This window comes from Neopelma chrysocephalum, unplaced genomic scaffold (genome assembly GCF_003984885.1).
Source record: "Neopelma chrysocephalum unplaced genomic scaffold, ASM398488v2 Primary Assembly neopelma1_97003, whole genome shotgun sequence".
Lineage (NCBI taxonomy): Eukaryota > Metazoa > Chordata > Aves > Passeriformes > Pipridae > Neopelma > Neopelma chrysocephalum.
In genome coordinates this window covers 1-27,601 of record NW_020925645.1, presented here as the reverse complement: position 1 = coordinate 27,601, position 27,601 = coordinate 1, and the positions used below count along the sequence as shown (strand labels likewise).

Here is a 27,601-nt window from a genome sequence, read left to right as displayed (position 1 = left end):
ATGGCGGCCGAGGGCCCGGCGGGGCCGCGGGGCATGACGGGACCGGGGCACCGGACGGCGCCGGGACCCCCCGGGATGGGCCCGCGGCCACCCATCCGGGACCCCCACGGGGGCTGGAGCCGGTGGGGAGCGGGCGGCGGCGGCCCTGACGGCGGCGGTCCCCCCGCAGGTCGAGCATAGCGGGCCCCGGCAGGGTGGGCATGGAGGAGAATGCGGTGGAGAGCAGCAGCGACGCGGCCCCGCAGGAGGCGCAGGAGGAGCCCACCGAGAGCGGGTTGGGCGTCGGGAGCTCGGACTCCGTGTCGGCGGACAGTAGCGACGCCGCCGCGGGGCCCGGGCGCCTCTCCCGCGCCGATGACTCCGCCGTAGGGCAGAGCTCTGACAGCAGCGGGGTCTCCTTGGTAGGTGCCGGGGGGGCGGCCGCGGTTCTGGTTCCTGGGGGTTTCTCTGGGCGTTTCTGGCAGACTGAGCTCTGCGGCCTCGGCAGGCGCTGTTACACCTCTGGTCCCGTGTGTACTTGCCGGTCTGAGCAGCAGGACTCCCCTTGGTAGCAAGGACAACCCTGGAAGTCCAGGTCCTTGTCAGTACCAAAGGATTTGCTCTGGTGCCTTTCCTGGCAGTTCTGCAGCGATACACCGGGTCATTTGCATATGTTGGCTGCCCCAGGGGCTTGGTCTGGCAGAGGTGTTTCAGCTGAGCTGAGCTGAGCTGAGCTGGACTATTTTTCTTCTGCCAGGAAGAGGTCTCGGAGAGTAGCTCCAGCACAGATGTCGTTCCCCGGGTTTACCTGCCAGACTCATCCTCCATCGCCCAATCCACCTTGGTCTCTAGTGTCTCCACTGTGAGCCAGTCCATCATGGTGTCAGAGTCCCCACAAGTCCTGGTCCACTCCAGTGTGGTCACTGATGGAGCCACAGTCGTGTCAGACTCCGCTGCATCCACTTCCTCAGACCTGGGCTCTGCCATTGACAAAATCATTGAGTCCACGATCGGGCCCGACATCATCCAGAGTGAGTGTGTGCTCCCACCTGGAGATAGCCCTGGGGGGCTGGGAGGGAGCTGCTGCTGTGTCAGAACTCAGGAGGTGGGGGGAAATATGGACATGGAATCATTAGGGTTGGTAAAAACATCTTAAGATCATCGAGTCTAAGAGGTCAGCAGGGCTTTCTCTGCAGTAGGAGCGGTAGCTGGAGGGTTTGACAAGGAGCTCGTGCTGCTGGACAGCTGATCCTTCAGCCCAGACAGGCTCCATTCAGGGAGCCAGACCCTCCTCACACCTTCCTGCTTGTGGCTGAGCTGGGAGAGCCCCAGTGAGCCCCAGTGGCCCTGGGGTCTGGCAGTCACCTCTCTGATCTCCCTGCCAGGCTGCATCGCCGTGACCAGTGCGGAGGATGGAGGGGCAGAGACCACCCAGTACCTCATTCTGCAAGGCCCTGATGATGGTGAGGGAGCAACTTGGGCTGTCCATGTGGGTGGCTCTGTCTTTGAGCCTGTGCCACTGGAGTGGGGCCTGGAGGGGGCATTCCAGCTGGATCCTCCACGGCACCTGTACCACAGTCCTGTCAGGAGCCATCCCTGAGCTCGTGTTCAGCCCTGTGCCCCCGGTGTGGGTGCAGCCCTGGATGCAAGTGAGGGTCTGCCCCTGGGATGAGCAGGTTTTTGGTGTTTCAGGTGCTTCCATGGTGTCCCAGGTGGCCACATCTGCTCTGGCCAATAGTTTGGTGATAGAAGCTGTTTCTGACGGACCTACCTCCACATGCCTTGAGCAGCCCGGCCCTTCAGACCCTTCCAAGCCGTTGGAAGTGGTGGAGCTGCCTGTAAAGCTAGAGCAGGCTCAAGAGATGGATGGTGGGGAGGAGCTGGACCAGCCAGACATGGAGACCCTGGAGGAGATGATGGAGGTGGTGGTGGTGCAGCAGTTCAAGTGCAAGATGTGTCAGTACAAGAGTGTCTCCAAGAAAACGCTGATTAACCACATGAAAGAACGTCACTTCCAGCCAGGTGAGTGCCAAGGGCTGAGGGAAGTTTACCTTGCTGCAGACAGGCTCTGCTCTCTGGGGAAGAAACAAGGGAGGAGTTGAAGCATAAGGGTCTGTTCTGGCACACAATCTGGTAAAAGAGCTTTCTCCCTGTTCTCTGTGACAGCAGGTTCAGCTCTGGCTTTGAAAAAAGGGCGACCACGAAAAGGGGGAGCTGCTCCAAAGACAGAGGAGGAGGAGGCCCCAGAAGAAGAAGATGATGATATCATGGATGCTGGTGCTATTGATGACCCTGAAGGTAGGGCTTGCTCTCCCCACATCTTAAGTAGCTTAGTCTCTTCTCAGTCTGACATTTTGGGGCACTTGCCTGCAGAGGACAGTGACTACAACCCAGCTGAGGATGAGCCGCGGGGGCGACAGCCCAAGTACGGCCGCACTGTCCCCACGTCCAGCGAGGAGAGGCCACGCCGACGCCCGGGGAGACCCCGCAAGCATCCTCGTCTGGAGAACATGCCTCAGGATGTGCCAGAAGGTGAGGGAGGAGGGAGGCAACAGCAGTGCTGGAGCAGGGAGGGGTGCACAAGCTCCCGGAGCCAACAGCGGGGGTGTGACGGAGCCGTGCTGTGGTCTGTGGAGCAGGAGGGGAGGTAGAGCCCCTGGTGACGTCCCAAGGCACACCGAGCCGTGAGCTGCACAACTCGGAAGCAGCCAGTTCCTCTGGCCTGGAGAATGGGACCGGTGAGAGCCTGGCAGAGCCAAGCATCAGCCAGTCTGACTCTGAGAACAAGGACCCTTCCTCCAACACGGGTGCTGAGGAGGCAGACGCTGTCCCTCGGCGGCGCGGGCGGCCCTCCCGCCGCTTCCTGGGCAAGAAATACCGCAAGTACATGGGGCGCAGGTGAGGGAGGTGTGCTGGGCCCTCTGGCCTCTGCCCAGGGCTGGTCCAGCCCGTTGGCCACTGCAGCTCTGAGTCCCGCTCCTGTTTCTGCAGGTACTACTACAAGTCCCCCAAGCCCCTGATGCGGCCGTACCTGTGCCGGATCTGCGGCTCGCGGTTCCTCACGCACGACGATCTGCGCTTCCACGTCAACTCGCACGAGGCCAACGACCCGCAGCTCTTCAAGTGTCTGCAGTGCAGCTACCGCTCCCGGCGCTGGTCCTCCCTCAAGGTGAGCTCCGTCTGCCCTGCTCTGAACCCACGAGGGTGCCTGGCAGCCCCAGGTCTCACGGCCCTGCTCTGCTTCTCACAGGAGCACATGTTCAACCACGTGGGCAGCAAGCCCTACAAGTGTGAGGAGTGCAATTACACCAGCGTGTACAAGAAGGATGTCATCCGGCACTCCACGGTGCACAGCCGGGACAGGTGAGGGAAGCGCAGTCCTGGGGACTGAATGGCACTGACACTGTTCCTCCTGCCCTGAGAGGGCAGCCGTGGCTGCCCCTTCCCCTGACCTCTGGCCCTTTCCAAATAGGAGAGTTTTGGTGTCTGGATACAAGGCGGCTCAGACTTGGGGTGTGGCTCACACACGGGGCTTTTCTTCTTTCTTTTTTTAGGAAGAAGAGAGCCGATCCGGTGAGTTTGAGTACTCTGTTGGCTTGTTTCTCAGCACTGTTATATGGGAAGAGGCACATCTGGGTCTTCCACAAATTCTCGGTGCCTTGTTGAGGGCATTGTTTCTGGATCTCTTGAGGAAAGGCAGCCCAGGTCCTGCAGTGGGGGAGAGGGTAAGGAAACTGGTGAGCCTGTCCAGGTGAGCTCATCTTCATGCTCTCCATCCAGCCACCAAAGCTGAACTCCTTCCCGTGCCCCGTCTGCAACCGTGTCTACCCCATGCAGAAGAGGCTTACGCAGCACATGAAGACACACAGCACAGAGAAGCCTCACATGTGTGACAAGGTGAGGGAGACACAGCCTGGGGAGGGGCTGGCAGCAGGTGGGGCTGGGCAGGAAGGGAACACTGCTCTGCTTTGTTCCACCACAGTGTGGGAAGTCCTTTAAGAAGCGCTACACCTTCAAGATGCACCTGCTGACACACATCCAGGCCATCGCCAACCGCAGGTGGGAGCCTGGCACAACCCACGGCGTGCCCTGGCAGAGCCCGTGTCCCACTCCCCCTCAGCCCCTGTGATGGGCAGCTTTATCCTGGCAGGTTCAAGTGTGAGTTCTGTGACTACGTCTGCGAGGACAAGAAGGTCCTTCTGAACCACCAGCTGTCACACATGAATGACAAGCCCTACAAGTGCAGCATCTGCAAGTATTCCACCTTCCGAGAGGACTTCCTGGTCTCACACATGGCAGTCAAGCACACAGGTGAGAGGAGCCCAATGTCCTGCAGCCCCCCTTCTCCCAGAGAAGGTCAGAGCCTGCCTGCTCTCCCTGCTGTTCCTTGGGAACCCTGTGCCTGACTCCCCCTCCCGGGCCCTGCAGGAGGGAAGCCGTTTGCTTGCGAGTTCTGTCACTTCACCACCAAGCACAAGAAGAACCTGCGCCTGCACGTGCAGTGCCGCCACGCCGACTCCTTCGAGGAGTGGGCACAGCGGCACCCCGAGGAGCCGCCCTGCCGCCGCCGCCCCTTCTTCACCCTGCAGCAGATCGAGGAGCTGAAGCAGCAGCACAGCCAGGTGCAGGCACCAGCTGAGCCGGAGGCCAGCCCACCGGTGAGTGCCGTGCCCGGCCCCGGCACCTCCCAGTGCTCGCTGCCTGCCATGCTGTCAGCTGCCTCTCTCATGCAGGCACCTCTTGGCCCCCTCACCTGCCACACGGTCCAGGCCATCACAGGAGCAGAACCCCCTGTCCTCTCACAGAGTTCCCTGGAAGGGGCCACCATCATCTACGAACAAGGTCAGTGAGCTCCCGGGAAAGGGTTGGAATGGGGAGGAGGTGGGTGAGCACCTCCCTGACTCTCCCCATCTGCCCCCCCCAGGTGTGGCTGGATCAGCAGAGCTGGCCACACAGACAGCCCTGGATCTGCTGCTGAACATGAGTGCCCAGCGAGAGCTGGCCACAGGCTCACTGCAGGTGAGCGGGGCTGAGGAGGCCAGACCTGCTGGGGGGTGGCAAAGGGAGGCTTCCCAACCCTGTTCCTCTGCAGGGCTGCCTTGCAGAGCCTTGCTCCCCTCGGCTGAGCCGCTGTCTCACACAGGTGGCAGTGGTGAAGCCAGATGACCCAGGAGAGACGCCAGGCCCCTGTGAGCCACAGGCACAGGAGGAAGGGGCAAAGGTGGACTCAAAGGAGCAGCAGCAGCAGAAATTGGTGATGCTGCACATGGCAGAGCCTGGGCAGACACTGGTGCAGGAGGCTTACAGGGAGGCAAGCCTGGGTGGCTCAGAGCTGCAGCAGATCACCATCCCCTTTGGTGGGACAGCAGAGTACAGCATCATTGCACCCATCAGTGAGGAGATCCAGGCCCCTGGCACGCTGTACAGGTCAGCTGTAAGGGAGGAGCAGGGAGGTGGAGGCACTTCTGCTCTCCAGTGAGGAGGCTTTAAGTGGTGAGGAGGAGGAGGCAGGGCCTCTCTGACCCTATTTTCTCCAACAGTGAGGAGGAGAGCCCTGTGGAGACCTCCCACGCAGTTGTGGTGAGCGGGGCTGTGGTGACAGAGGAGGCTCTGAAGGACCATAACAATCATTACATCATGTCATCCAGCGTCCCAGGGAGCCAGTTCCAGACTGTGGAGGTAAGGAGCTGAGCCTGCTCCCCGTGCTGGGCAGCAGTGTGAGCAGTTGTGACTGGTGTTTCTCCCGCAGCCCCTCAGCGGGGATGCCGCAGTTCCCTCACCTGTGGAGGGCCAGGAGGCTCAGCCTGCCGGCGTCAAATGGCCCCTGGTGCAGTGTGTCACCAGGCAGCTCCAGAAGGACTCGTCTTTATCCCCAGCCTCCGAGGGGCAGGAAGTCTCATCCCCAAAGGTCAAGTGGCCTGCACTCCAAGGCATGGCCAAGAAGCTCTCGTGCAAAGTTTCCACAGCCAAGAAGCTCTCTTGCAAGATTTCCACAGCCAAAAAGTTTTCATGCAAGATTTGCACAGCCATGTTCACAGGGAGAGCGGAGATGGAGAGTCACAAGAGAGCCCACGTTGGGCCCAGCACCTTCAAGTGTCCCGACTGTACCTTCACTGCCACGCTCTGGCCGGAGGTCCGGGTAGGTTCCCTGGCACAGAACAGCCCTGGGAACAAGGGGTTTGGGAAAACGGCGTTTCTGTCCTGACTCTTGTCCTCCTGTCCTAGAGCCACATGGTCCAGCACGCCAGTCTCCGGCCACACAAGTGCCCCCACTGCAGCTTTGCCTCCAAGAACAAGAAGGACCTGCGCAGGCACATGCTGACCCACACCAACGAGAAGCCCTTCGCCTGCCACGTCTGTGGGCAGAGGTGAATGATGCAGCAGGGCTGTTCCTGCTTTGGGAGATCCCACAGAGCTCTGCAAGAGGAGAGACAGGATCTTGGCAGAGCTCACTGCTCCAGGCCTTCCCCAGCAGCAGCCCCTGTTAGAGGGGACTCTGCCCTTGGAACAATTCCTGCTGCAGGTGGACTCAGCTTCATCCCCAAGGAAGCTCTGCATGGGGAGGTTCAGTACCTGGGCACTGACGGGAACATGCTAGGAACTGGGATGGGCCGTGTTATAGGATGTGCCTGTGGTGTCTGTGGCCTGTGACTCTGAGAGAGCACGGGGTCCTGTGGCAAACTCCACTTGCTCTGCTCCTCCCGTAGGTTCAACCGTAATGGGCACCTCAAGTTCCACACGCAGCGTTTGCACAGCTCTGAGGGGAAGAGGCCAGGGCCTGCTGCTGCCCAGCAGACCATCATCCTGAACAGTGACGAGGACACCCTGGCCACCCTGCACAGTAAGACGTGTCCCTGTGACCAGGACTGACCTGCTGGTGTCCTGCAGCCAGAACCCTGTGCGGGATTCACCTAGCCCATGGGCCAGGCAGGGCTGAGTGGGGTCAGGGCCAGGAGCGGCCTCTGGGGAGTGGGGCCATGGGCAGCCCTGGCAGTGTCCCCACTGGTGTCCCCAGCAGCTCTCTCTGCATTGCAGCAGCTCTGCAGGCCGGCCAGGCCGTGCTGGCTCCTGAGAGGCTGCAGCAGGCTCTGGGGCAGGAGCACATCCTTGTCACGCAGGAGCAGAGCGTCACCAGCCAGGTGAGTCGGGCCCCTTGGCCTCAACCTCCCTCTCAGGGCACTGCAGCCAGGCCCAGCCCCCTGACCACATGGGGCACTTACTGACCTTGCAGGAGGAGGCAGCCTACATCCAGGAGATCACAACTGCAGATGGGCAGACAGTACAGCACTTAGTGACCGCTGACAACCAGGTGAGGGGACACGGCCCACGGACGGGGGACTCTGCCCAGTGGGAGCTGGGAGAGCTGGTGGCAGTAGGGACAGCAGGGGTCAGTAGGGAGAGCTGGAGGCACTGGGTGGTGAAAATAGGCACAGGAGACAGATCTAGCCCCGTGGTGGTTGGGGGGGGTGGGCAGTGGTGATCTTTTCTGGGTCTGAATTCCTGTGTTTGCAGGTTCAATACATTATTGCCCAGGAAGGCGTCCCACACTTGCTTCCCCAGGAGTATGTTGTTGTCCCAGAGGGACATCACATCCAGGTGAGCTTCAGGCTGTCCACTCCCTTCACCCAGTGGGTGGGGCTCATAGGGTGCCATGTGTGGGGCTGAGCCCCCTTGGGCCCCCTCCAGCTTACTCAGTTCAGGTCACAGCTTTGTTGGGGCCCTGGACAGTCACAACCCTAATGCAGCTTCACTGCTTGTCCCCAGGTACAGGATGGTCAGATCACCCACATCCAGTATGAGCAGGGCAGCCAGTTCCTCCCGGAGTCGCAGGTAAGGAGCCAGGCAGGAGCTGGAGGGGCTGCTGTGAGGTGATCCCTGAGCCTGCCTGGAGAGGGCAATGTGAAACGGTGCTCATGGGCTGGTACCTCAATGCAGCGACTGTGGCGAGAGCAGCTCCACAAGAGCCCCTTCCCTCAGGCCTTCCCTGTTCTCCCCTGTGCAGATCCAGTACATGCCTGTGTCACCTGAGCAGCAGCTCGTCACCCAGGCACAGCTGGAAGCAGCGGCACACTCAGCTGTCTCAGGTAGGAGCAGGGCTCTGGGCTGAAGGGGCCAGTCCTCCCAGGGCTTGGGATGCCAGTCCTGCCAGCAGTGGTGGTTGGGGCTGGCAGGGAGCTGTGCAGTGGCCCTGGGCGAGAGGGCTGGGAAGGCGAGCCTGGATTGCTGTTTTGCTGAGGGCGGATCTTTGCTGATCCCAGCCTGTCAGTTCCAGAACAGAGTTAACCAGAGCTGGGCTCCCTGCTCCACAGAGCATGAGCCCCACAGGAGCGAGGTGGCCGTGTGTCCCTTCCCTGGGAGCAGGAGAGGGGACCCTGCAAGGTGGTGCTGACCCCCCTTTCCCTGCAGCAGTGGCAGATGCAGCGATGGCCCAGGCCCAGGGCGTCTTCAGCACTGAGGCGGCAGCCGAGCAGATCCATCAGCTGCAGCCGGGCATCCACTACGACGTGATCACGCTGGCAGAGTAGCACCGGGCAGGGCTGGGCACCGCGCTGGGCAGGCGGCCACGCCAGCAGCAGCCCCAGCCAGCAGTTGCCTTATTGCATCAGGGCTGCGAGGGACACGCCCGAGCCGGAGCGGCACGGACATGGACACAGACACGCTGCCGCTCGGCCCCGTGCCAGTGGGGTCCTGTGCATCCCCCCAGAGACTGCTCAGCAGCCGCAGGGGCAGCCCGTGTGTGGACGGTCTCTTTGCCTGTTGCGCTGGATGGTCTGAAACCCCTTCTCCCGAATTGTCTGTGTGTGCAGCCACAGATCAGTGTCTGCCCAGCACACGAGGGTCCTGGGGGAGCCGTGGGGCCGGGCACAGCTGTGTGGTGTGATGTGAGAGGCGAGATGTGTGCAGCCACAGCCATGTGCTCCCCACAGCCATGGGGCCTGTGGTCCCGCTGTGCCAGCAGCCAGCCCTCCCGTGGCATTTCCAGCCTGCAGGCAGGCAGCAGCAGGGCTCTGGACTGGAGACACCTGAGGAGGAGGAGGAGGCAGAGGTGGAAGATGCTCTATTTTTCTTCTGAAGAGGGGATGGACTCTGGTGTTGGTCGTCGGTGGTTGTGGGAGGGGTTCAGCTGCGACATTCTCAAGCTTTGACTATGCTTATGAATAAAAAGGGATGGAGACCTGGGTGTGTGCCTGTCTGGGGGTCCGGGCTCTGGCCAGCGGGGACGGGACAGCCCAGTCTCCCCAGCACATCCCCTGGGGCTGCAGCACAGGGGTCCCAGAGCCCAGCGCTGTGCTGGGTCCAGCGCTGCTGGCAGGCACTCTGGGCTATCAACTGCCTCCCGCCCGAGTGACCTTGACTCTTGGGAAGTGAGCCGGGCAGCTGGGACAGCGGTGGGCTTGGGGCTGGAGTCATGAAATTAATCGAGTGGTAAACAGCCTAAATCCCGTGTAACTCTGTCCCGAGCCCCACACCGCCCTCCTGAGCGGCTTGTCTGGGCGTATTTACATGCGATTATAACAGCTAATCGCGGAGTTTTAGTTCTCTGCTCCTGCATTAAACTGATTATCCACGGAGGGGGAAAAAGGCCGGGAACCACCCAGCCTCGGGGAGAGCCTCTGTGAGGCCCAAGCCCCACAGCTCTGGGACCGGTGCAGTGCAATCCCTGGGAGCTGTGATGGGCTCTCCCTGTCCTGCTCAGGCAGGGGCAGGGGGTGTGGGCCGGTCCCCCTGACCACCAGGGCAGTGAGGTGTGTGTGGCCCCCTGTGGTGACCAGCCCTGGCTGTGGCTCTGTCCCGGCTGTGGCTTCATCCCAACTGTGGCTCTGTCCCGCTGCCTTCACACCGGCCTTGTCCATGCCCAGTGCTGCTGGTGCATGGCTGTGCCTGCCCGGCCGTGGCTCAGTCAGTGTCCAGCTGTGTGTGCCGGCGGCTGGCCGTGGCCCTCCCTCTCCAGCTGTGCTGTGCAGGGTCAGGGTGTGCCACAGCAATCCACAGGCGCTTTCCTAGATTACAGCCCCATTATCTAATCAAGTGGATCTGCAGCACTGATTAGGGCTGGAGGAGTCCCGTGGGGACAAGGTTATGGGGCCACTTGCGGGGCCGTGGCCAGGGCAGGTCCCAGCAGGCACCAGTGTTCAGCTGTCCTGTGGCTTCCACACCTGGGGCTGCTCAAGGGCACAAGACCAGGCGCGGTGGGATGGACGGGACCAGAGCTCCAGCTGGTGCTTATTGAGAGCTCCAGGTGCTGCTGGGGCTCTGGCCATGGGGGCACTGCAGGGGCTTGGGACCCCTTGGCACTGGCACCTCAGCCCAGGGACCTTCTGCTGTTGCCAGGGCCTGCGGAGAGCCAGGGGTGCGTCCAGGCTCATTAGCACCGGTGACCTTCGCCTTCCCGTCCTGGCCAGCGCTAAGCGGGTTTGTTACATATTTAATATCCTGAGAGCGTTATTAGTCGGTATTTAATGACGGATACAACCTGTGGGATAATCCCAGTCTTAGCAGGGAGGCGCGGCGGCAGGAGCGGGCGGCTCGGGGGGTCATGGGTTCTCGGGGCCCCTCTCACAGCTGCCCACCACTGCCCTGCCCACCCGCTGCCCCCGCTGCACAAGCCACAGGAGCCCCCCCGGTGCCTGCAGGGATCCCCAGCTGTCCCTGGGGCTGCAAGACCCTTCCCCTTCACTGCTCTGCTGCCAGGAATCCAGCGGCAGGCATGGTAGTGCTGGGTGAGGACCTGGCCAAGACACAAGGGGAGCAGGACAGGGCAATATGGGGGGTTGTTCTCCCACCAGGTGTGAGTCCACCAGTCCCTGGCCCTCCAACCCAGCCCTCCACAGCATGGGGGACTCTGCCGACCCCAGCTCCAGGACCAGGTCAGGGCTGGGGTCATGGGCAGGACTGATGTTCTGGGCACTGCAGTAAAGCCCCAGGTGTGTTGTGTCTGTGGCTGTGAGTGGCTGTGGAGCTCACGTGGGTCCCAAGCACCAGCCCCTGGGTGCCGCTGCACCCCATCCGTGGGGGCCGTGTAGGCTGTGCAGAGTTGGGGGGCTGGAGACAGGGTCCTGGCCAGTGGCAGGCAGACAAGGAGGGCAGTCCCTGCCAGTCCCTGCCCAGCAGTAGCCGGGGGGGTACTGGGTGCCCCAGATCCTGCTGCTGCTCTCGTGGGTGCTAATACCCCCTAATCAGCTGTCAGTCACTGCAGACCCCAGCAGCTATAAAACGCCCAGGAGCAGCTCCCCAGCTCCTCTCCTGCAGCATGGCAGCACCTCAGGGCAAGAGGAGCCCAGGACAAGAGCTGGGGAGCTGTGGGGGGCCTTGGGGGACCCTGCGGGGACCCCCTCAAGCCCTACTGCCCTGCCCCTACCCATGCCCTTACCCCATGCTGGCTGGGTACAGCCTCCTGCCACCCCCTGTGAGCCTCCTGACGCCCCTGGTAAGTACGGGGCTGCAGATCCAGGGGGCTGGGATATGGGACCCTCCCAGAGCTGGGATGGGGCTGTGTGGGGTGGTTAGGGTGGGGGCTGGGGATCTGCTGTCCCGAGTCCCCTGTGCCTCTCCAGCACTCCCCTGCCTGCCCCCACATACCCTCCTGCACCCCAGCACTTCAGGATCTGCATGGGAAAGGGTGAGGAGGGGAAGGATACAGCTCTGCTCCCTCCCACACACGAAGGGATGTAGGAACCCCTACATCTGTCAGCCTCTCTCCTCTGGCCATGTTACCCCTCCACCCCATCCCACCCTGACACCCCTTTGCCCCTCCAGGTCTCCCCACCCTACGAGGTGCCGCTGGGGCTGCCCACAGAGCCAGGTCGGGCGAAGGCAGCGGCAGCGCGGGAGAGCACCGGGGCACTGAAGGCCTGGCTGGCACGGCACCCCAGGAACCCCTACCCCAGCAAGGGGGAGAAGGTGATGCTGGCTGTGGTCAGCCGGATGAGCCTCACCCAGGTCTCCACCTGGTTTGCCAACGCCCGCCGGCGCCTCAAGAAGGAGAACAAGGCAGGCTGGGCCGCGCGCGGCGCCTCGGACGGCGAGGACAGTGAGGGAGAGGGGGTCCCACCAGCTGCTGAACCCATTCCCAGTTCCACCCCCGTGCAGGATGGGCGTGGGGGCAGCCCTGAAGTAGGGCCAAGCCCTGGGCAGGGCAAGCAGCCCCAGAAACCCAAGATCTGGAGTGTGGAGGCGATGCTGGCATCTCCCCCTGACAAGGACGGGTGTCCACCGGGATTGCCAGTGGTCCCAGAGCAGGCATAGAGCTGGGGTGGTCATGTCCTGTCCCCAAGGGCATGGCAGGACAGACAGACATGGGACCTGGCGGCTGCTCAGCCAAGAAGAGTGGGAGATGTGGGCAGGGAGGGACACAGTGATAATAAACGCGACTGTCTTGGGCCTCCTGGTGTTGCCTGTCTGGTGTGGGTGCTGCTGGGGGTGCTGGCAGGGATGTGGCGTGTGGTCGGGATGCTGGTAGGGATGCAGATGTGCCAGCAGGGATGTGGGGAACTTTAGTGCCAGTGGTGCTGTGAGCAGTCCCTGGGGAACAGGGCAGGTCCAAGGTAGAGAGCAAAATTAGACTTTTTTCTTCTCGATAAAAGTAATAAAATGGTTAGCGGTGTTAAATTAATCCTTACAAAACAAAACCCAAGGAGGTTAAATAAAGCCCGCAGGCTTCGCATAAAAACCACAACGACTACAAAACAGCTGCAAAGACGTCTTTACACACCAAAGAAACTCCTCTTCTCTGCTCCTTCCCTCTCCAGGACACAGTGTCGGCAAACACGGGACTCACACATGGGAAAAGAACACGGATGCGATGGGAGCAGCCCCGCCAGGAGCGTGGGCACCACGGACAGAACTATTTACACTATGGACACGGAGCCGTGCTGGGGCCGGTCCGGCCGCAGGAGCCCCCGGGCTCTGCCTGTCCCTCTCCTGCTGGGGCCCCTCCGGCCGTGGCACTCAGCGCCCAGCACCCGCCCTGCCTCAGTTAGGATTAGTCTCTCGGCTGCTGCTCTGCTCTCAGCCCAGCTCCTGCGCTTTGTCCGCTGTGGAAGAGGAGGATGAGGAGCTGAGGGTCCAGCCCAAGTGCTTGTAGGCTGCAATGAGCTCCTGCAGCCACTCAGGTGTGGGCTCCCACATGGAAATTCTAGTGCTGTTCTGCATGGGAAGGCACCAGGCGCTGAGCTTCTCCCTGTGGTCCAGGCAGAGCATGCTGTGGATCAGGGAACACCTGTACCCCAAGGGACAACACTCCAAGTAACCCAAACCCTCCTTGGCACAGGCACAGGGGTTGGCCTGGCAGGGTCAGGAATGGGGGAACCCAAAGACCTCCAGGCACAGGCACTGGCAGAGGCTGTAGACAATGCAGAGGAGGAGGGTGGAGGGCACAAGGCTGACCAGGATGATGCCCAGGCTGTGGTGCTCAATGAGCAGGAGGTAGATGCCGAAGGGCAGGGAGCTGAAGTAAAGGAGGCAGAGGATGCCCAGGATGAAGCGGGGGATGGCTCGCCAGCCCCAGGAGCGGCACTTCTGCCCGGGGCCATGGCAGGGCAGCACACCCAGGCTGGTGGGGCGGTACAGCCGCACCACCTCCAGCCTGCCCAGGCTCTCCGGCGGGGCCACGTCCTCTGGCACCTCCAGGATGGTGACAACCAGGCAGTCGGGGCTGGACGTGGGCTCCAGCACGCCAGGGCAAAGGAGGACCTCCGGGGATCGGGGGGGACCCCTCTTCTTGGCCCGTTCACGGCCTGTCAGCAGTGCCAGTGCCTCACCATCATCCTGCAGCTGCTGCACGTCCCCGCCGGGCACTGGGCTGTGCTGGCGGCAGAAGGGGCAGCGGAGCTGGGGGGTTGATGCATCACCCGGAGACACCATCCTGCGCAGGCAGCGGGTGCAGAGGCGATGGCCACAGTGGAGCAGTTTGGGCCTGCGGGCGCGGGCGTCAAAGTGGCTGTAGCAGATCTGGCACTCCAGCTCAGGGGACGCGGGTGCCACTGGCGGGGACCCCAGCTCGCTGCTCTGGGCCATGGCTCCCGGAGGGGTGCTGGGAGCTGCCTGGGCTGAGGGAAGATGCTGTCAGCCAGGGTTGGGGGCAGGTCCTGGGCCTGATGGCTCCCACGGGTGGGGTCCTGGCCCTGCTGCACCCCACAGTCAGTGTCCCGGTGAGCCCCAGGGGCTCGGTGGGGGAGCAGGGTCGGGGGAGCGGGGCCCTACCCGGGCCGAACTCCAACCCCCTGGTCACTGCCACCGGCGCTGGCACTCGCCCTCATCCCGGCCCCCGTTTCTGGGGGGCACACCGCCACCGGGGGAGGGCACCGGCGTGGGGGGGTAGCTGACGGGCGCATCCTTGGCTCTCACGGCGTATGCCGGTTCCCTGGAGCCCCCGGGGTGGGGACTGCTCCGGACACCGGCTCTGTGGGCGGTGAGGAACCCCCCATCCCTCACCCCCGTCCCTCTCCCGGGGCGAGCAGCTCCCGGTCCGCACTCCCCGCCCCCGCTCCCGGCCCGCACCGCATCCCCTCCCGTACCTGCGCTCCGCGCCGCCGCTCCCGGTGGGGACACAGCGGCGGGTCGGTCCCCAGCCCCGGTCTCGGCGGGCTCGGTGGTGCCGGTGGGCTCCGCGGCGGCGGGCTCGGGCCCGGCAGCCCCATGGGGGGAGGCGCGGGGCGCTGCCCGCCGCGCTGCGGGGGCGAGCGCGGCGCAGGGGCCGCCGGCAGCGCCGCGGCGTTGGCCCGGTAACGGGGAGCGGCGAACGCGGGGGGATCGGATGGGCCGGGCCGGGGCCCCGCGGAGCCCCCTCGGGCAGAACCGGCCCCCGCCGGGCTGCGGGAGGACGATGCAGGGGTCTATGCAGCGGTCGGTGCGGCGTTTGGTGTGGGATAGGCGCAGCTCCCTGCACGCCGCGGTCCTCCCTTTCTGGTCAGCCTTGAGGATGCTCCTTCGCAGCCTGGGGACTGCGGCAGTGGCCCTGGGGTCCGGCACTCCCTGGGAGTCCAGCCGGGGGCACTCAGGGGACGGGTTCGGGCTGGGCACGGCCGAGCCCCGGGCACATCCCACTCTGCAGGTTGTTACTCCCCAGCCCGGTCAGATCTGCCCCAGGCTGCTGCCCTTACAGGTTTCCAGCAGCCCCGGGGGACAGGAGCACTCAGGGACCCCCCACCCCTCCGTCCCTCCTGCCAGGCAGAACAGCAGCAGCACGGAGCACCACGGGGGCACAGTTAATGAGGGCCTTTCAGTTCAGTCATCCACGTTTGGCACAGTCTGAGAGCTTTTATGCCAGGGGTCCAGCTCCTGGTGTGCCTTGTTCCCTAGCCCTGTCAGTACCCCCCACCACTCCCAACTGCCCACCTCAGCTGCCCCTTGGACAGCTTAACACGGTTACCTGCCCTTGAAACTCCCAGTGTCAACCTGACCCACCCCTTTGACCGTCTCCTGCTCCGTTTGGATAAAGGACACGTTCTAGAAGCAGCCATGCCACCGGGCTTCTGGCCACTGATGTCACTTACACCTCCCCTGTGAGACCACGGCTGTTGGATCCTTAACCAGGTAACGGTCCCTCACCTGAGGGAGCAGTAAAGAGCTCTATGTGGACTGACTGACCAAGGGGTGGGTTAGGGACATTCCCAGAATCAGCACATCTCTGCTCACCTGGGTCTCGGGAACAGCCAGTCTTGGCTCAAAACAATGAACAAAAGGGAAAAAAAGGCTTTACAAACTGCCAGTTCTGCAGCCAGCATTCCCAGCTGTCTCGAGTGTCCTTAAAGGACATCAAAGATCTCCTTGCCTCTGTCAAAAGCATCTTTGGAGAGCTGTGGAGCCCCTGGGAGTAGGCAGCGTGTGGGGCTGGGCAATTCCTGCCCACCCCAGAGTGGCACTGGCACTGCTCCTGCACCAGCACCAGCACTGCTGTGGCACTGGCACTGCTGTGGCACCCCACAACAGATTGGCTGTGCTGCCCTGAGGAGTCCGAGGTCAGTCCAGCTGCCTGCACTTCTCTGAGGGGAGAGCACCAAAATCACACCGGAACAGCCAAGAGCCAGGAGCGGGATGGTCACACTGCTTCACTGGTCTTTAGGAAACAAAACTCACCAGGTCATGGCTGTACAGAACAGGGCAGATGGCAGATAGTCCTGAAAAAAACAAAACCCAATGTTTTTCTACCTTTCACCCAGGCAGAGGGTGGACAGGGGGTGAACACGGACCCTAGATACCAGAGAAGAAAAGGGATGGACACAGGCAGAGCTGTATGCTGGTTTTAATGTTCCTAAGAACTAGGAAACAGAAATCAAAAATAGACTTTGCTCTTCTTGATAAAAGTAATAAAATGGTTAGCGGTGTTAAATTAATCCTTACAAAACAAAACCCAAGGAGGTTAAATAAAGCCCGCAGGCTTCGCATAAAAACCACAACGACTACAAAACAGCTGCAAAGACGTCTTTACACACCAAAGAAACTCCTCTCCTCTGCTCCTTCCCTCTCCAGGACACAGTGTCGGCAAACACGGGACTCACACATGGGAAAAGAACACGGATGCGATGGGAGCAGCCCCGCCAGGAGCGTGGGCGCCACGGACAGAACTATTTACACTATGGACACGGAGCCGTGCTGGGGCCGGTCCGGCCGCAGGAGCCCCCGGGCTCTGCCCGTCCCTCTCCTGCCGGGGCCCCTCCGGCCGCGGCGCTCAGCGCCCAGCACTCGCGCTTGCCATCCGTCCCTCCATCTGTCCCACTGTCCTTCCGCCCAGCTCTGGCTGCCCCTTCCCTCGGCGCTCCGGCGTCGCGGGGCTGCCGGCTCCTCCTGCCGCGCCACACTGGGCTCCCTTGCCCCTGGCGAGGGCCGCGGCTGAGCCTCCTCTCCCACGGGCGGCCGGGCGCTCCCGGCTCCTGGGGGCCGGCGTGCAGTTCGCAGAGGAGAGCAGGCACCGTGGAGCTGCTGCGCAGGAGTCCCGGGCCGGTGCTGCACACTCAGCAGTCTCTGCTGCCCCGGCCAGCCCCGGGGCCGCCGGCACCTCCCCTGCTGCCTCGCACCTCTGCCTTAGTTGGGATTAGTCTCTCGGCTGCTGCTCTGCTCTCGGCCCAGCTCCCGCTCTTTGTCCGCTGTGGAGGAGGACGAGGAGGAGGAGGACGAGGAGGAGGAAGACGAGGAGCTGAGGGTCCGGCCCGAATGCTTGTAGGCTGCGACGAGCTCCTGCAGCCGCTCCGGCGTGGGCTCCCACTTGGCAAAGCCGGCGCTGTTCTGCAGGAAGAGGACGGCTGTGTTGTGCACAGCCTTGTAGTACATCTCCTCTCTGCAAGGGAAGAGCACAGGCATCAGCACCTCCCCTGGCCCCCAGCACCGGACACCTGCTCCTCCTCTTCCTGCCCGCCATCCTTAGGACAAGTATTTGCCCCTGTCCTTTCTCTCATTATTCTGAGGAAAAGTGGAGGCACAGTGCAGCCTCAGGCAGTTCTGAGTACGGAAGAAGCTCCTGAGCTTTCAGATGGAAGCACTCGTGCTGCAGAGCCCCACTGCTCTCTACCAGCATGTGCTTGGACCTCGCTGTCCCTGCTGAAGGGACTCAGCACAGTGAGTCCTCAGTCCTAACCAGGTAAGGAGAACTTCAGTTTTCATGCACTTGTTGCTTAAACAAGTTGTTGCTCAAACTTGTTGCCTCAGCAGCAGAGCAGAGGCCAGCCCTGCCCCACTGGGGACTGAGCCCCCACTGCCCCTTGCCTCTGCTCCCCCCAGTGACACCCAGCTGCTGTGGCTCAGCCAGCTCACGGGTCCAAGGGCTGGCAGAGGAATACAGATCAGCACCACAGGTGTGACCTGTTCCGGCTGTACTCGTGCCCAAGGCACACATCTCTCACAAGCTCTGTTAGCAGTCATTAAACAGACGTGGAATTCACAATGCTGTCTGCTCATCCTGAACACCCAGGGTGATGATGCGCTGCGTTTGTCCTTGCCTGCTCCCTGCTTCCCACTGATCTCAGCTTGGGAGAAGATATTTCTGTCACACGGCTTCAGAGCCGTGTTCCCAGAGGGATCAGAGAACAAAGCCTACTTTTTGCAGACGTGCTGGGACCCGCTGCGATACTCGTGATCGAAGGCCGGCAGGATGAGCTGGTGCCGCTTGAACTTGCTCTGCTCCATGCGGGTCAGGGCCGGCGTGGGGGGGTCCCGCCACTCAGGGATGAAGACAATGAAGGAGAGCGGCTCGCTGGAGCTCTCCAGCAGTTTCTAGTACAACAAGGAAAGGAGCAATGACGTGTCTAATGAGCCCTATGGAAAGGAAACGCTTCTGCTTCCAGAGTGGTGCCGCAGCCGTCACCGTCCTCTGCCCCTGCCCTCGGCCCCGCCATGGGGAACACAGGATGGATGGCTCAGCTCCATCCCAAACCACCTCACCAGTGAGCAAACGTACCTCAAAGTGAGAGACCATGGCATCCATCAGCTCCTCACAGAATGGCGGATTTGCCTCAAAAGAGCCACTTATAGGGAAGAAATCCAGGCACGGGCTGGAGAAAGAGGCAAATATCCCTATCAGTCGACCTGAGTCATCCATGGGCATGCACTCACACAGACACACAGCAAGGGAATGTAAGACTCACCCCCTGGATCCAAAATACCCGTCTGTGTCCAAGAAGGCCGAACAGTACTGTTTAAAATAGCAATTCAGGGGCGAGGCAAAGCATTCAAAACTCACTCCAAAGAGCTTGTGGAGGGCTTCGAAGATGTGCACGGGAAGTGCCCCTTGCAGACCAGTCCCTTCGTACAGCCCCACACCGAACATCATCTGAGGAGAGCAAACCCCAGTGAGCTGTGCCTGCACTCGCTGTTCCTGCTGCTCCCTTCACTGACCACAGACCCAGAGCCACACATCCATCCACCCCTCCTCTAGGTACGCAGGGCCCCCTCGTCCTTTCTCAAATTTGTGTAGGTCCCTGTATGTACCCAAGAATGCTCTTCAGAGACTTCCTCCAACTTTGGCCCCATAGAATCATCATTTTTCTTTTGTACCTCAAAACTATGAGCCTTCAGTTGCCCCTCAGAGTCAAGAACTATTGAAGGTTTCCTTCACAAAAATCTTTACAAAAAATCTTTACAAAAATCTTTGTAGTCAAGACTACAACCACTCCCCAGACCGTACTCCTACCTCAGCATAATGGAAGCAGACAACAGACCCAGTTTAAACCCTGTCTTGCTCCAGGCTCCCAGAGCCATGTCCCTTCCCCAGAGCAACAACAAGTTCAGTTCCCAGCGCTGCCAAGGCTTTCTGATGTACAGCTGTGGTGAGACTTTACCTGATATCGACGGAGAAGGCACCAAACCCTGGGCAGGAACTTTTCAAAGCCCGAGTCGTCGATGCAGCTGTACCGATAGAGAAGCCACTGGAAGAGAAAGCCCAGCCACTGAACACACCAGGAACAGCCAAGGAACGGGATACACACGTTGTGACAGGGAGAGGGATGCTGAGGAGCAGGTGGGCTCTGCAGGGAGGTGTGTCAGCACATCTGCTGTCACTGTGTGAGCCACCAGCTCATCACCAGCATGAATGAACCACCACACCAGCACGTCTCTCAGCAAGGGCTGCCTTGCTGCGAGTACACAACATTCTGGCTGCACAGCACGTATGCAGAGCACACACCCAACAGCTGGGAAATACTCCCAGCAGGAGCCTGACCCCGACTAAGGTGAGAGCAGCTGCCCCCTTCCCTGTGGCAGCGTCTGACAGCTCTGTGGGGTCAGCTGGCCATCCTCTGCCCTGCCCTGCCCTTGGAGGCTGGTGCCCAGCCCTTACCAGCTTGCTGAAGTAGTTGCGGCTCACTTTGACCATCTCCCCCTTGTACCGCACACACGCCACGTTGTTCTCCATGTGCATCTCCACGCTGGGCAGTGGTGGGGAGGGGATGGCCAGTCTCACGGGGTAACAGTACACCAGCCTGTCCTGGACCTCGGGAGCTTCTACCTCAGCTACAGAGAACAAAGAGAAAGGCAGCCCGTGAGAAGCCAAGGGCATTCGGGACCAATCTTCCTTCCACCTCAAAACACACAGTGACCCCAATAAGGCTAAAGAGCAGGGTGGTCCTCCCAAAAAACACTGTGGTGGTCCCTCAGAGATCTCGTAGGCAGCTACCTAGCTTCAGTGTTGATTCCCCAAATTAATTCCATCTCCCACTGCCAGAGCACAGAGAAGACCCACTTCACAGCATTTTCTCCATCTCCAACCCAGCAGAGCTGCAGATAGCACACAGCCACCCCAGTGTCCTGAGGCATGTTCCAGACACACAAACACTCGCTCTGCTGCTACTGTTTCTATTTCAGTTGGCCCCAAAGTCATCCAACGCACAGCAAAAATTCCAAGGCTGCCAAATGCAGAAGGCAAAGGAATCTCCCTGCACCTTGTGGTTACCCATTGCCTCAGCATCAGGGAGAGCTCACAGGAGAGGTCAGTCGGAAGGAATCCCTGACTCAGTGGGGATAGAAGACAAGCAGCAAAAACAATGGCAAAAGGCAGACACTGGGACCTGAAGGGCATCTGAGGAGGGCCAGGACCCAAAAGGGAAAAGGACTACAAACAGTGGTGATGAAAGTAGTGGGGCCCATGGAGGAAGGAACAGGTGACTAGAGGCAAAAATACAGACATGAATTAGGAAGGAAGAGCAGAGAAAAGGTCAAGGAACATGAACTCTCTGCCAGGAAAGGGTGCACAGTGACATGCTGGGAGGCACAGGGGAGCACACGGTGCTCAGAACACAAGAAATGTGACAAATGAGAATATACAGAGAACACTTGGTGTTAGGAAGGGGATGTCAGCTGTCCCCAGGAATTCATGAAGCAGCAGAGCGAAAAGTAACGGTCCAGGGAAATGAACAAGTGCCCTGTTCAGTGTGACCAGCTCCTAACAAGCTACTTCACGCTGGCAAATCACACATTGATGGTATTTGATGTTACAGGCAGTCACAGCAACTGATGGAAGACAGTCTGTCACTGCACAGGCACTGTGTGACTGCCAGCTGAAGCCTATGATGGACGGGCTGTTTCTGACTTTGAAATCCCACCCTGTGGATGCAGAGCTGCCCTCCCAACAGGTGACACTCTGAACGAGGACAGAGCACAGCACGAGGCCTTCAGCTGCAGTGCTGTACCCCTACAGATCTTCAGAGCTGGCTGCGTACCAGAGATATTGTTCTCTTTGAGTATGGCAAGATGCTTCTCCCGGATCCGCTTGACGTATTCCAGGGATATGTAGTAAATCTTACTGCAGATGCCTTCCACGGAGTCCTTGGCTGCAGCAGACACATGGGGCCCACACTGTTTGCGTAAGTGCTCCAGGCGGTCCTGCGGAACCAGAGAACCAGAGTCCCTCACACGGCCACCACCGACTCCCTGGGGGCACTCAGTGATTCCAGGCTGCTCTCCCTTGGCACACAGCAAGGGAAAGCAATGGCAGCTGTCTCCAGAAGGACCTGTACCTGTCCCCATGTGTCCCCCTCCCCTGCTCCCTGCAGGACACTGACCATGTAGTCCTCCTTGGAGGCGGAATGGTCCCGTCGCAGCCAGCTGAAGGTGTCCTCCACGTTCCACTTCACCACCTTCCTGCTGTCTGGGGAAGCACTCCTGCAAAAACAGAGAAAAAATGTAACCCATGGCTGCACAGCAAGGTATTCCACCCCCCCTACAATGTTTTCTGTCAGTGTGGAATGTGGCCACAGCCACTTGAGCAAGGCCCTGCCCTGTCACCTCCCTCCAGTTCTCCTTTAGAAAGTGCTTCCAGATGTTTACATGACTAGAGACTGCCATGCTCTCTCCAAAACTCAGTGTAGCTGGCTGCTGTCCTCTCTGCAACAGGAGAGGTCCACAAAGCTTTTATCTGTCATGGTAGTGGCCCATTTTGATATTGCCTTTAATTTTCAAATATTGCTAGGAGTTTGTGACTCTAATAAAACTACCCTGTTAACAAGGTTTTTCTTTTGCCCCATAAAGTTCTCCCCACAATGTTCCTCAGTTCTGTCCTGTGGCAGAACTGGCCACAAAAACCCCACCTGGTATACAAAATGCCACTCTAAGCTTGTTGCTCTGTAACAGCAGTGAGTGCTCAAGCACTCCTGTTTTTATCTCAGGGATGACAGATGACTTCACTGACTCTCACTTGTCTCCACACACATTCTGGCTTCCCAGCATTACATTTCACAGTAATGTCACTATCAAAAGATGCCTCCAACACTACTGCTTTTCTTCTATATGTTCTTAACATTGCTTTTCCTCAACAAAATTATGACTAGCACTGCATAAGGCAGGACGAGCAGCCCCTATAATCCTTTTCTCTTTTCTGAACGTGACAGCACTGCAAGAGGAGCTCCCACCTGGATTCAATCAGGCGTTTCGCAGCCTCGGCATACTTGAAGAGCAGTCTCTTGGCTTCCTCACGGAACTTGATTCTGGATAACCTGAGGTAAATTAAATTCATATGCATCAGTCTCACAATGGCATGGAGGCCAGGTCCAGTTCCCTGCCTTTCCACTACCAGCATTCCACCACTTCATCAGCCAAAGGGAAGCACCACAGCACAGAACCATGGCAGGTAAATCACCAGACCAGATCAACACAGAACAATCCCAGTAAGGCGCCCTGTCTGTGAATGGTACCTGATGGGAATGTCATTCATGATCTCTCTGAACATGGAAGGAGACACTACTGGCTCGCAGTCACTCGGTAAAAGAGGATCTGTCCCTTTATCAACCACCTTCCTCTCCAACATCCAGCGATTAAAGGACTCCCTTGGGGGGTCAATCCCTGGAGACACACAGAAAAAGAGTTTAATCAACACAATACAGAGATGCCCAGAAGCTCTGGTAAGGATCATCACACGGAGTTCAGCCTAATCAGTTCACAACCAACAATGTCACAGAGTACAACCATCACCACAGGGACAAGACAGGCACAAGCCAAAAAGAAGATCACCACAGCACAGCAAGACTGAGAAGGAAATCAGGGAACCCAACAGAAACTCACCCTCTCTCTGCTGGCAGAGCTCACGGTAATGCTGCCGCAGCTTGAGAATAAGCTGGGACCGAAGCAGCTCCACCTCAGGGTGTGGAGAAAGCACTTCTGACGGTGCCCTCTGCTTAATCACTGCGTTTGTCTGAATATCCAGGTCCCAATATACTCTGTGGCAGAAGCAAATGTCATCAGGATGGCTAGATCATTGGCTGATTATCAAATATTACTCCTAAAGATGCTTCCTTGGGCTGTTTCACCAGCCAGGAAAACGATCAAGATTCCTGGCAAAGATATAGAGGGGTGTTATATACCCCAGGTTCTTCTCCAAAGATGTCTGAAAACCTATGTGTCTCTAATCCTCCACTGAGAAAGGAACAGAAGACAAATGGAGACAACTCACTCAGTTGGTCGTAGAAGAGCTGCCTGTTGTTTGTCTTCAGGTGAAACACACCATGCCTTCAAAACAGAGGTTCCTGGAATACTGGGAGAGCTGGGGACTGGCTGAGCAGCTTGGTTCCCAGGGACATCGGTCTGTGTGTGTGAAAGATGAATTACTGCACCACAGACACAGGTAAAAGGGAAGCAGCCTGGTAAACCAAACAGTCCTGTACCAGAACACCAGGCAGGAGACCCTCGAGAGCTCTCCAGCCCCCCTCAGTTTTGGGTTGCACACATTTGTTTCACAGCACCAGACCCACCTTAGGCTTCTTCACACTGTTGCCACTTGGTGGAACCTCCTCTGAGAACCTCCTCTTCCTCTGCTTGCTCTCCACAGAGGTATCTGCCACCCCACCTTCCAGTGGCATTGGAGCCGCGTTCAATCCCAGAGGATCTGACTGTGGGAGTCCAAACAACAGCAGCACACGTCAGCTCACCCGCTGCCACCGCAGCGTCCCAAACAAAGGCAGTAAGCTCTGAACTTCCCATTGCACTGCTCCCAGCTCCCACGTGGATGGAAATAAGGACACCACTATTCACACCAGCACAAAGCTATAAGATTCTCCTCTAGACCTGTGTCTGCATGCTTTTTTAAAAGACTTGGATGAGAAAAACGCACCACAACTCCCCCACCTGAGTGTTCTTTCAGCATTGTACACCTGGAACAGCACCACCTGAGGGTGCACCTGAAGGAGGAACATTTTGCCAAAACCATGCTTCAGAACCAGGAGCTCTGAAGGCACAAAAGACCCTCCCACATCTGTAATCTGAAGCCCACAGACCACGGCCCCTGCTCCTGTAGAACATGCCAGTGCTGGCACAGCCCCCCGAGGTGAGTGTGCACTTACGATGACATCGTGCTGTCCCAGCACAGGCATTTCCCACAGAGACTGGTTCGTGAAGCGATTGAAGTAGTAGGGGCGGTTCTCCCGCTTGCTCCAGCACTTCTCCCAGCCAGCCTGCACCAGCTCATCTGAGAGGACAGGGGGAGTCAGGAGAGGAGCATCCTGCACGACAGCCCTGCCCTGCAGGTCCCAGCTCTGTCACAGCACACACACAGCACACATCGTTCCCAGCCTCCCTTGGTGGCCCTGCTCTGCCCCCCCTTCCTGCTCCCAGGGCCCCGCAGAATTCCCGAAGGCAGTCCGTACCTGGCAGGTCCTGTACCAGGCGCATGGGTTTGGGGGAGCTGGGCTGGTTCTGGTTGGAGGTGCCAGGTGAGTGACTCATGAGAGACGCTTCCTCCGCAGGGCTTCTGTGATTCTCATTGGCCATTTCTCAGCAACCACACTAGGAAAAACAGACATAACATGCAGAATTATAGCAGGAATGATCCCAGATCCACTCGGCCCACTTGGCTGTAGCACTACAAGTTCATTCTGACAATAAAACAAGGATTGAACCAGTACACACAAACAGCACCTCAGCCCTGAGAAGCACCTGTTATCCTGGACACAACCAGCTATGAGGAAAGCTGAGTGTTAAATGGGGCAAACCAGGGTGTTCTTCAGGCCAGCATTCAAAATATTCACTTTTCAGCTAAGTCCCTTCTAAGAGTGGAGCATCAGGACTGAGACTATAAAAAAATAACATACACTCCTCTGTGATTATGTGTCACCTTCTGCCATGCCAATACCACCGGCCATGTCTGATCTGTTATCCTCAGAGACAGTTTAAATCAACACTTACCCACACATAACTGCACATCATTTAAACAAAAGGCTTTAATTAAAAAAAATTCTGCTACATAAAATAGCCCTGGAGCTTCACTAACAACTTCTGTGGTTCAGAGAACCGCAGGCTGGGCGTTGGGACCTCCCAAATTATTTTCCTCCATATGTCCCAGGCCCACAGTAACTGCTCGGCCTCAGCCAGACTGTTTTGGCCCTTGGTGCTTTTTCATCTGCATAACAACAGTTATGCAAAAGAAGGTCTGTTGGAACAATAAAGCTCCTCTTAATCATAATCTAATGTTGCCAGCTGGAGAGAAACAGCCAGGCTTTTCCTCTCTTAGTCACCACTCTTCCCTCGGGGAAGTTTCTGAAACAGCTCTGCAGATTGCTCCTCTCTGGCTGCCCGAACACACTGGCAATGAACTGGGGGGAAACAAGGCATTTTACGTAATTCCCAGCTACCTCGGATACCAAACTCTATTCAGGCCTTGGAGACACCCCACAGGACACACCAGCACAGTCAGGGCGGCAGCAAAACAGTGCTGTGCACAGCGTGTTCTTCACCTGAGCACGGCAGTAGCCGGAAGCAGGAGCCACGTAACGGCAGCTCTTTAGTAAAAGCTCTGGATTTCTGTGGGCTAAATCACTCGGATTTAATCACCTTTGCTGCCCTTCCTGTGCATAAAGCCCACTGGCTATTTCAGCAGAGCAGAATGGCAGGAAGCAGCAGCTATCTGCAGCTCTGCTGCCCACAGCATCAGCTGTGGAATCAGCACTGAGGAGCTCAACCCTTTCAGCCCCTCAGATGTTTCCATCCTTCCAGGCAGCGTATGCAAGGAAAGGTGTGGGACACTGCAGAGTTTGGGTCTCTGCTCAGGAGCAGGCAGGTGACAATCCCCGTGCCTACTGCAGAGCACCGGATGCAATCACGGGCTTTTAACAGCCTCAGCAGGTGAATGTTGTGCAATTTCACACTGAACTCCAACCCCGCCATGCCCTCACAGTCACTTCACAAAGGTGCCAAGGTGAGCCAAGCCAGTGGCAGAGCAGTCAGGGTGGCAGCCTGACCCCTGTCAAGCTGTGGGTACAGGGACTACAGGGACCCCAAGGCAGGAGCCTCACCTGGCCGGTGCAGGAACCCCTGAAGGATGTTTAGCCCCTCCTCCTCCTACTCAAACTAAAACCACATGTGCACATGCACCTGCTGCTGTGTCCTGCACGTTGCACAGAGCACATGCTGCACTGAACTGGTATGTACTGGGGGGACCAGGGCTCCCAAAGGGATGGAGGTCAATATACAGGCAGCACTGGGCACCGAGCCCTGCCCAGCCCGGATGGCACACGCCAGCTCCAGTGACCTGCCAGTGTTTTTCACCACCTATCGCTCAAAAGAGCTGTCAAATAGGGTCACTGGCTCTGCCTTCTCCCATTTATGGATAAACTGGAATGGGGGAAGTAGCCAAGAAGCTTTATCACTTGATCGGTGTTGACGAGTATTAAATCCAAGTACCCTTAAGGTCTGGGAAAAGGAAACAGCCAAACTAACAAGAATCCTGGCAGAAGCAACTCTACTTTTATGTAACTACACTGGGACTTAGACAGTGACAGGGATCCAGAGGAAGCATTTTGTGGTGATTATGGAATGTTTTTATACACCATGGCAATGCATACAGTGCTTCACAGACACGGTACAACGCTGTCCCTGCCCAGAGAGCTTACAACCTAGAGCAGCAGCACAACCGGAGACCACAGCGAGGGGTAAGGAGACACAGAGTAAAGAAGTACAGCAAACAGGACCGGTATTTGTTTCCATTTCACCGAGGTAGGATTTTGTACAAGACAACAGCAAATGCAGACAAAGGAGAGCAGCGACAGCCCCCCGGGACACCCCCGCTTCTCCCCCATCCCAGAACCCCGGCTGCTCCAGGAGGCTGGGAGCCAGGCCACCGCCTCCCCCGTCGGTACCATCCCCTTCCCGAGAGCGGGACCGGGACGCTGGGGACCGGGGCACCGTGTCTGCGCGGGGGAAGCTGCCGGGCAGCTCCCGGGGGCTGCCCTGCCGGCGGCGGAGACGGCACGGAGCTCCTCGGCGCGGCGGGCCGGGACCGGCGGGCGGTCGCCGGTGCCCAGCGAGTGCGGAGCGGAGGCGGCGGCGGCGACAACTCTGCAGGCTGGCCGGGAGCGGTCCGGGGGCGCGGCCTAAGCGGGGCGGCGGCCGGCCGGGCGGGTACTTACGGTGGCGGGCTGCCTGGCGGGACGCGTGGCCGTCGCTCCGTGCTCGCCGCTGGCGCGCCGGGGCCGCATCCTCATAGCGGGGCGTCCCGCGCCTGGCCCGCGGGGGCGGCTGCGGAGACAGGAGCCCGTTACGGCGCCGCGGGGAGGGGCCGCGGGGCGCGCAGGCGCGGCGGGGGCACAGCGGGGGCGCAGCGGCGGGAGCGCGGCGGCGGCGACGGCCGCGCTCTAAGATGGCGGCCGCGGGCCTGCGCCGCCTACCCTCCGCCGCCCGCCCGCCCGCCTGCCGCCCAGATCGGAAGAGCACA

The 27,601-nt window shown here is 59.4% G+C and overlaps 4 protein-coding genes across 11 annotated transcripts; 2 read left to right on the top strand and 2 right to left on the bottom strand.

The window, feature by feature from the left end:
* Positions 1-118: 118 nt before the first annotated feature.
* Positions 119-9,154, top strand: ZNF335 (zinc finger protein 335). 7 transcript variants are annotated; one of them, XM_027670945.1, is made up of 27 exons: positions 119-401; positions 737-1,010; positions 1,365-1,442; positions 1,672-2,001; positions 2,146-2,277; positions 2,353-2,511; positions 2,619-2,877; positions 2,971-3,148; positions 3,230-3,342; positions 3,534-3,552; positions 3,760-3,876; positions 3,962-4,038; positions 4,130-4,290; positions 4,408-4,637; positions 4,713-4,821; positions 4,904-4,998; positions 5,123-5,406; positions 5,517-5,658; positions 5,729-6,118; positions 6,205-6,347; positions 6,687-6,820; positions 7,018-7,118; positions 7,211-7,288; positions 7,492-7,575; positions 7,744-7,809; positions 7,982-8,063; positions 8,386-9,154. In XM_027670945.1, the coding sequence occupies exons 1-27, from the start codon at positions 201-203 to the stop codon at positions 8,502-8,504; spliced, it is 4,155 nt and encodes a 1,384-aa protein (XP_027526746.1). In that variant the 5' UTR covers positions 119-200; the 3' UTR covers positions 8,505-9,154. The 7 variants fall into 7 exon arrangements, with proteins under 7 accessions (XP_027526746.1, XP_027526745.1, XP_027526748.1 ...); XM_027670944.1 differs by having other exon boundaries at positions 7,015-7,118; positions 8,389-9,154; XM_027670947.1 differs by having other exon boundaries at positions 2,619-2,862; positions 7,015-7,118; positions 8,386-8,504.
* A 2,199-nt stretch (positions 9,155-11,353) lies between these two features.
* LOC113960982 (iroquois-class homeodomain protein IRX-1-like) lies at positions 11,354-12,429 on the top strand. Its single transcript, XM_027670941.1, has 2 exons — positions 11,354-11,407; positions 11,737-12,429. Exons 1-2 carry the CDS (start codon positions 11,354-11,356, stop codon positions 12,223-12,225), a joined length of 543 nt encoding a protein of 180 aa, XP_027526742.1. The 3' UTR covers positions 12,226-12,429.
* A 15-nt stretch (positions 12,430-12,444) lies between these two features.
* On the bottom strand, positions 12,445-14,597 carry LOC113960987 (E3 ubiquitin-protein ligase RNF182-like). Its single transcript, XM_027670952.1, has 2 exons — positions 14,496-14,597; positions 12,445-14,027 (listed from the first exon to the last, which is right to left on the bottom strand). Exon 2 carries the CDS (start codon positions 13,993-13,995, stop codon positions 13,273-13,275), a length of 723 nt encoding a protein of 240 aa, XP_027526753.1. The 5' UTR covers positions 13,996-14,027; positions 14,496-14,597; the 3' UTR covers positions 12,445-13,272.
* Positions 14,598-16,205: 1,608 nt separating this feature from the next.
* On the bottom strand, positions 16,206-27,428 carry PCIF1 (PDX1 C-terminal inhibiting factor 1). 2 transcript variants are annotated; one of them, XM_027670951.1, is made up of 17 exons: positions 27,297-27,428; positions 24,540-24,678; positions 24,237-24,361; positions 23,649-23,786; positions 23,351-23,481; positions 22,963-23,117; positions 22,596-22,743; positions 22,314-22,397; positions 21,468-21,567; positions 21,126-21,288; positions 19,748-19,920; positions 19,251-19,337; positions 18,558-18,742; positions 18,371-18,464; positions 18,011-18,186; positions 16,997-17,254; positions 16,206-16,666 (listed from the first exon to the last, which is right to left on the bottom strand). In XM_027670951.1, exons 2-16 carry the CDS (start codon positions 24,661-24,663, stop codon positions 17,002-17,004), a joined length of 2,136 nt encoding a protein of 711 aa, XP_027526752.1. In that variant the 5' UTR covers positions 24,664-24,678; positions 27,297-27,428; the 3' UTR covers positions 16,206-16,666; positions 16,997-17,001. The 2 variants fall into 2 exon arrangements, with proteins under 2 accessions (XP_027526752.1, XP_027526751.1); XM_027670950.1 differs by having other exon boundaries at positions 16,206-17,254.
* Positions 27,429-27,601: the final 173 nt, after the last annotated feature.

Bases quoted from the DNA above. Each gene is read 5' to 3' on its own strand.
- LOC113960987 (XM_027670952.1), bottom strand. From the start codon at position 13,995: ATGGCCCAGAGCAGCGAGCTGGGGTCCCCGCCAGTGGCACCCGCGTCC.
- ZNF335 (XM_027670942.1), top strand. From the start codon at position 201: ATGGAGGAGAATGCGGTGGAGAGCAGCAGCGACGCGGCCCCGCAGGAG. The intron at 6,821-7,014 runs GTAAGACGTGTC...TCTGCATTGCAG, and splicing joins CACCCTGGCCACCCTGCACA to CAGCTCTGCAGGCCGGCCAG. The intron at 8,064-8,385 runs GTAGGAGCAGGG...CTTTCCCTGCAG, and splicing joins GGCACACTCAGCTGTCTCAG to CAGTGGCAGATGCAGCGATG.
- LOC113960982 (XM_027670941.1), top strand. From the start codon at position 11,354: ATGCTGGCTGGGTACAGCCTCCTGCCACCCCCTGTGAGCCTCCTGACG. The intron at 11,408-11,736 runs GTAAGTACGGGG...TTGCCCCTCCAG, and splicing joins TGAGCCTCCTGACGCCCCTG to GTCTCCCCACCCTACGAGGT.
- PCIF1 (XM_027670950.1), bottom strand. From the start codon at position 24,663: ATGGCCAATGAGAATCACAGAAGCCCTGCGGAGGAAGCGTCTCTCATG. The intron at 24,362-24,539 runs GTACGGACTGCC...CTGTCCTCTCAG, and splicing joins CCTGGTACAGGACCTGCCAG to ATGAGCTGGTGCAGGCTGGC. The intron at 22,744-22,962 runs GTGAGTTTCTGT...GTGTGTCTCCAG, and splicing joins GCTCTGCCAGCAGAGAGAGG to GGATTGACCCCCCAAGGGAG.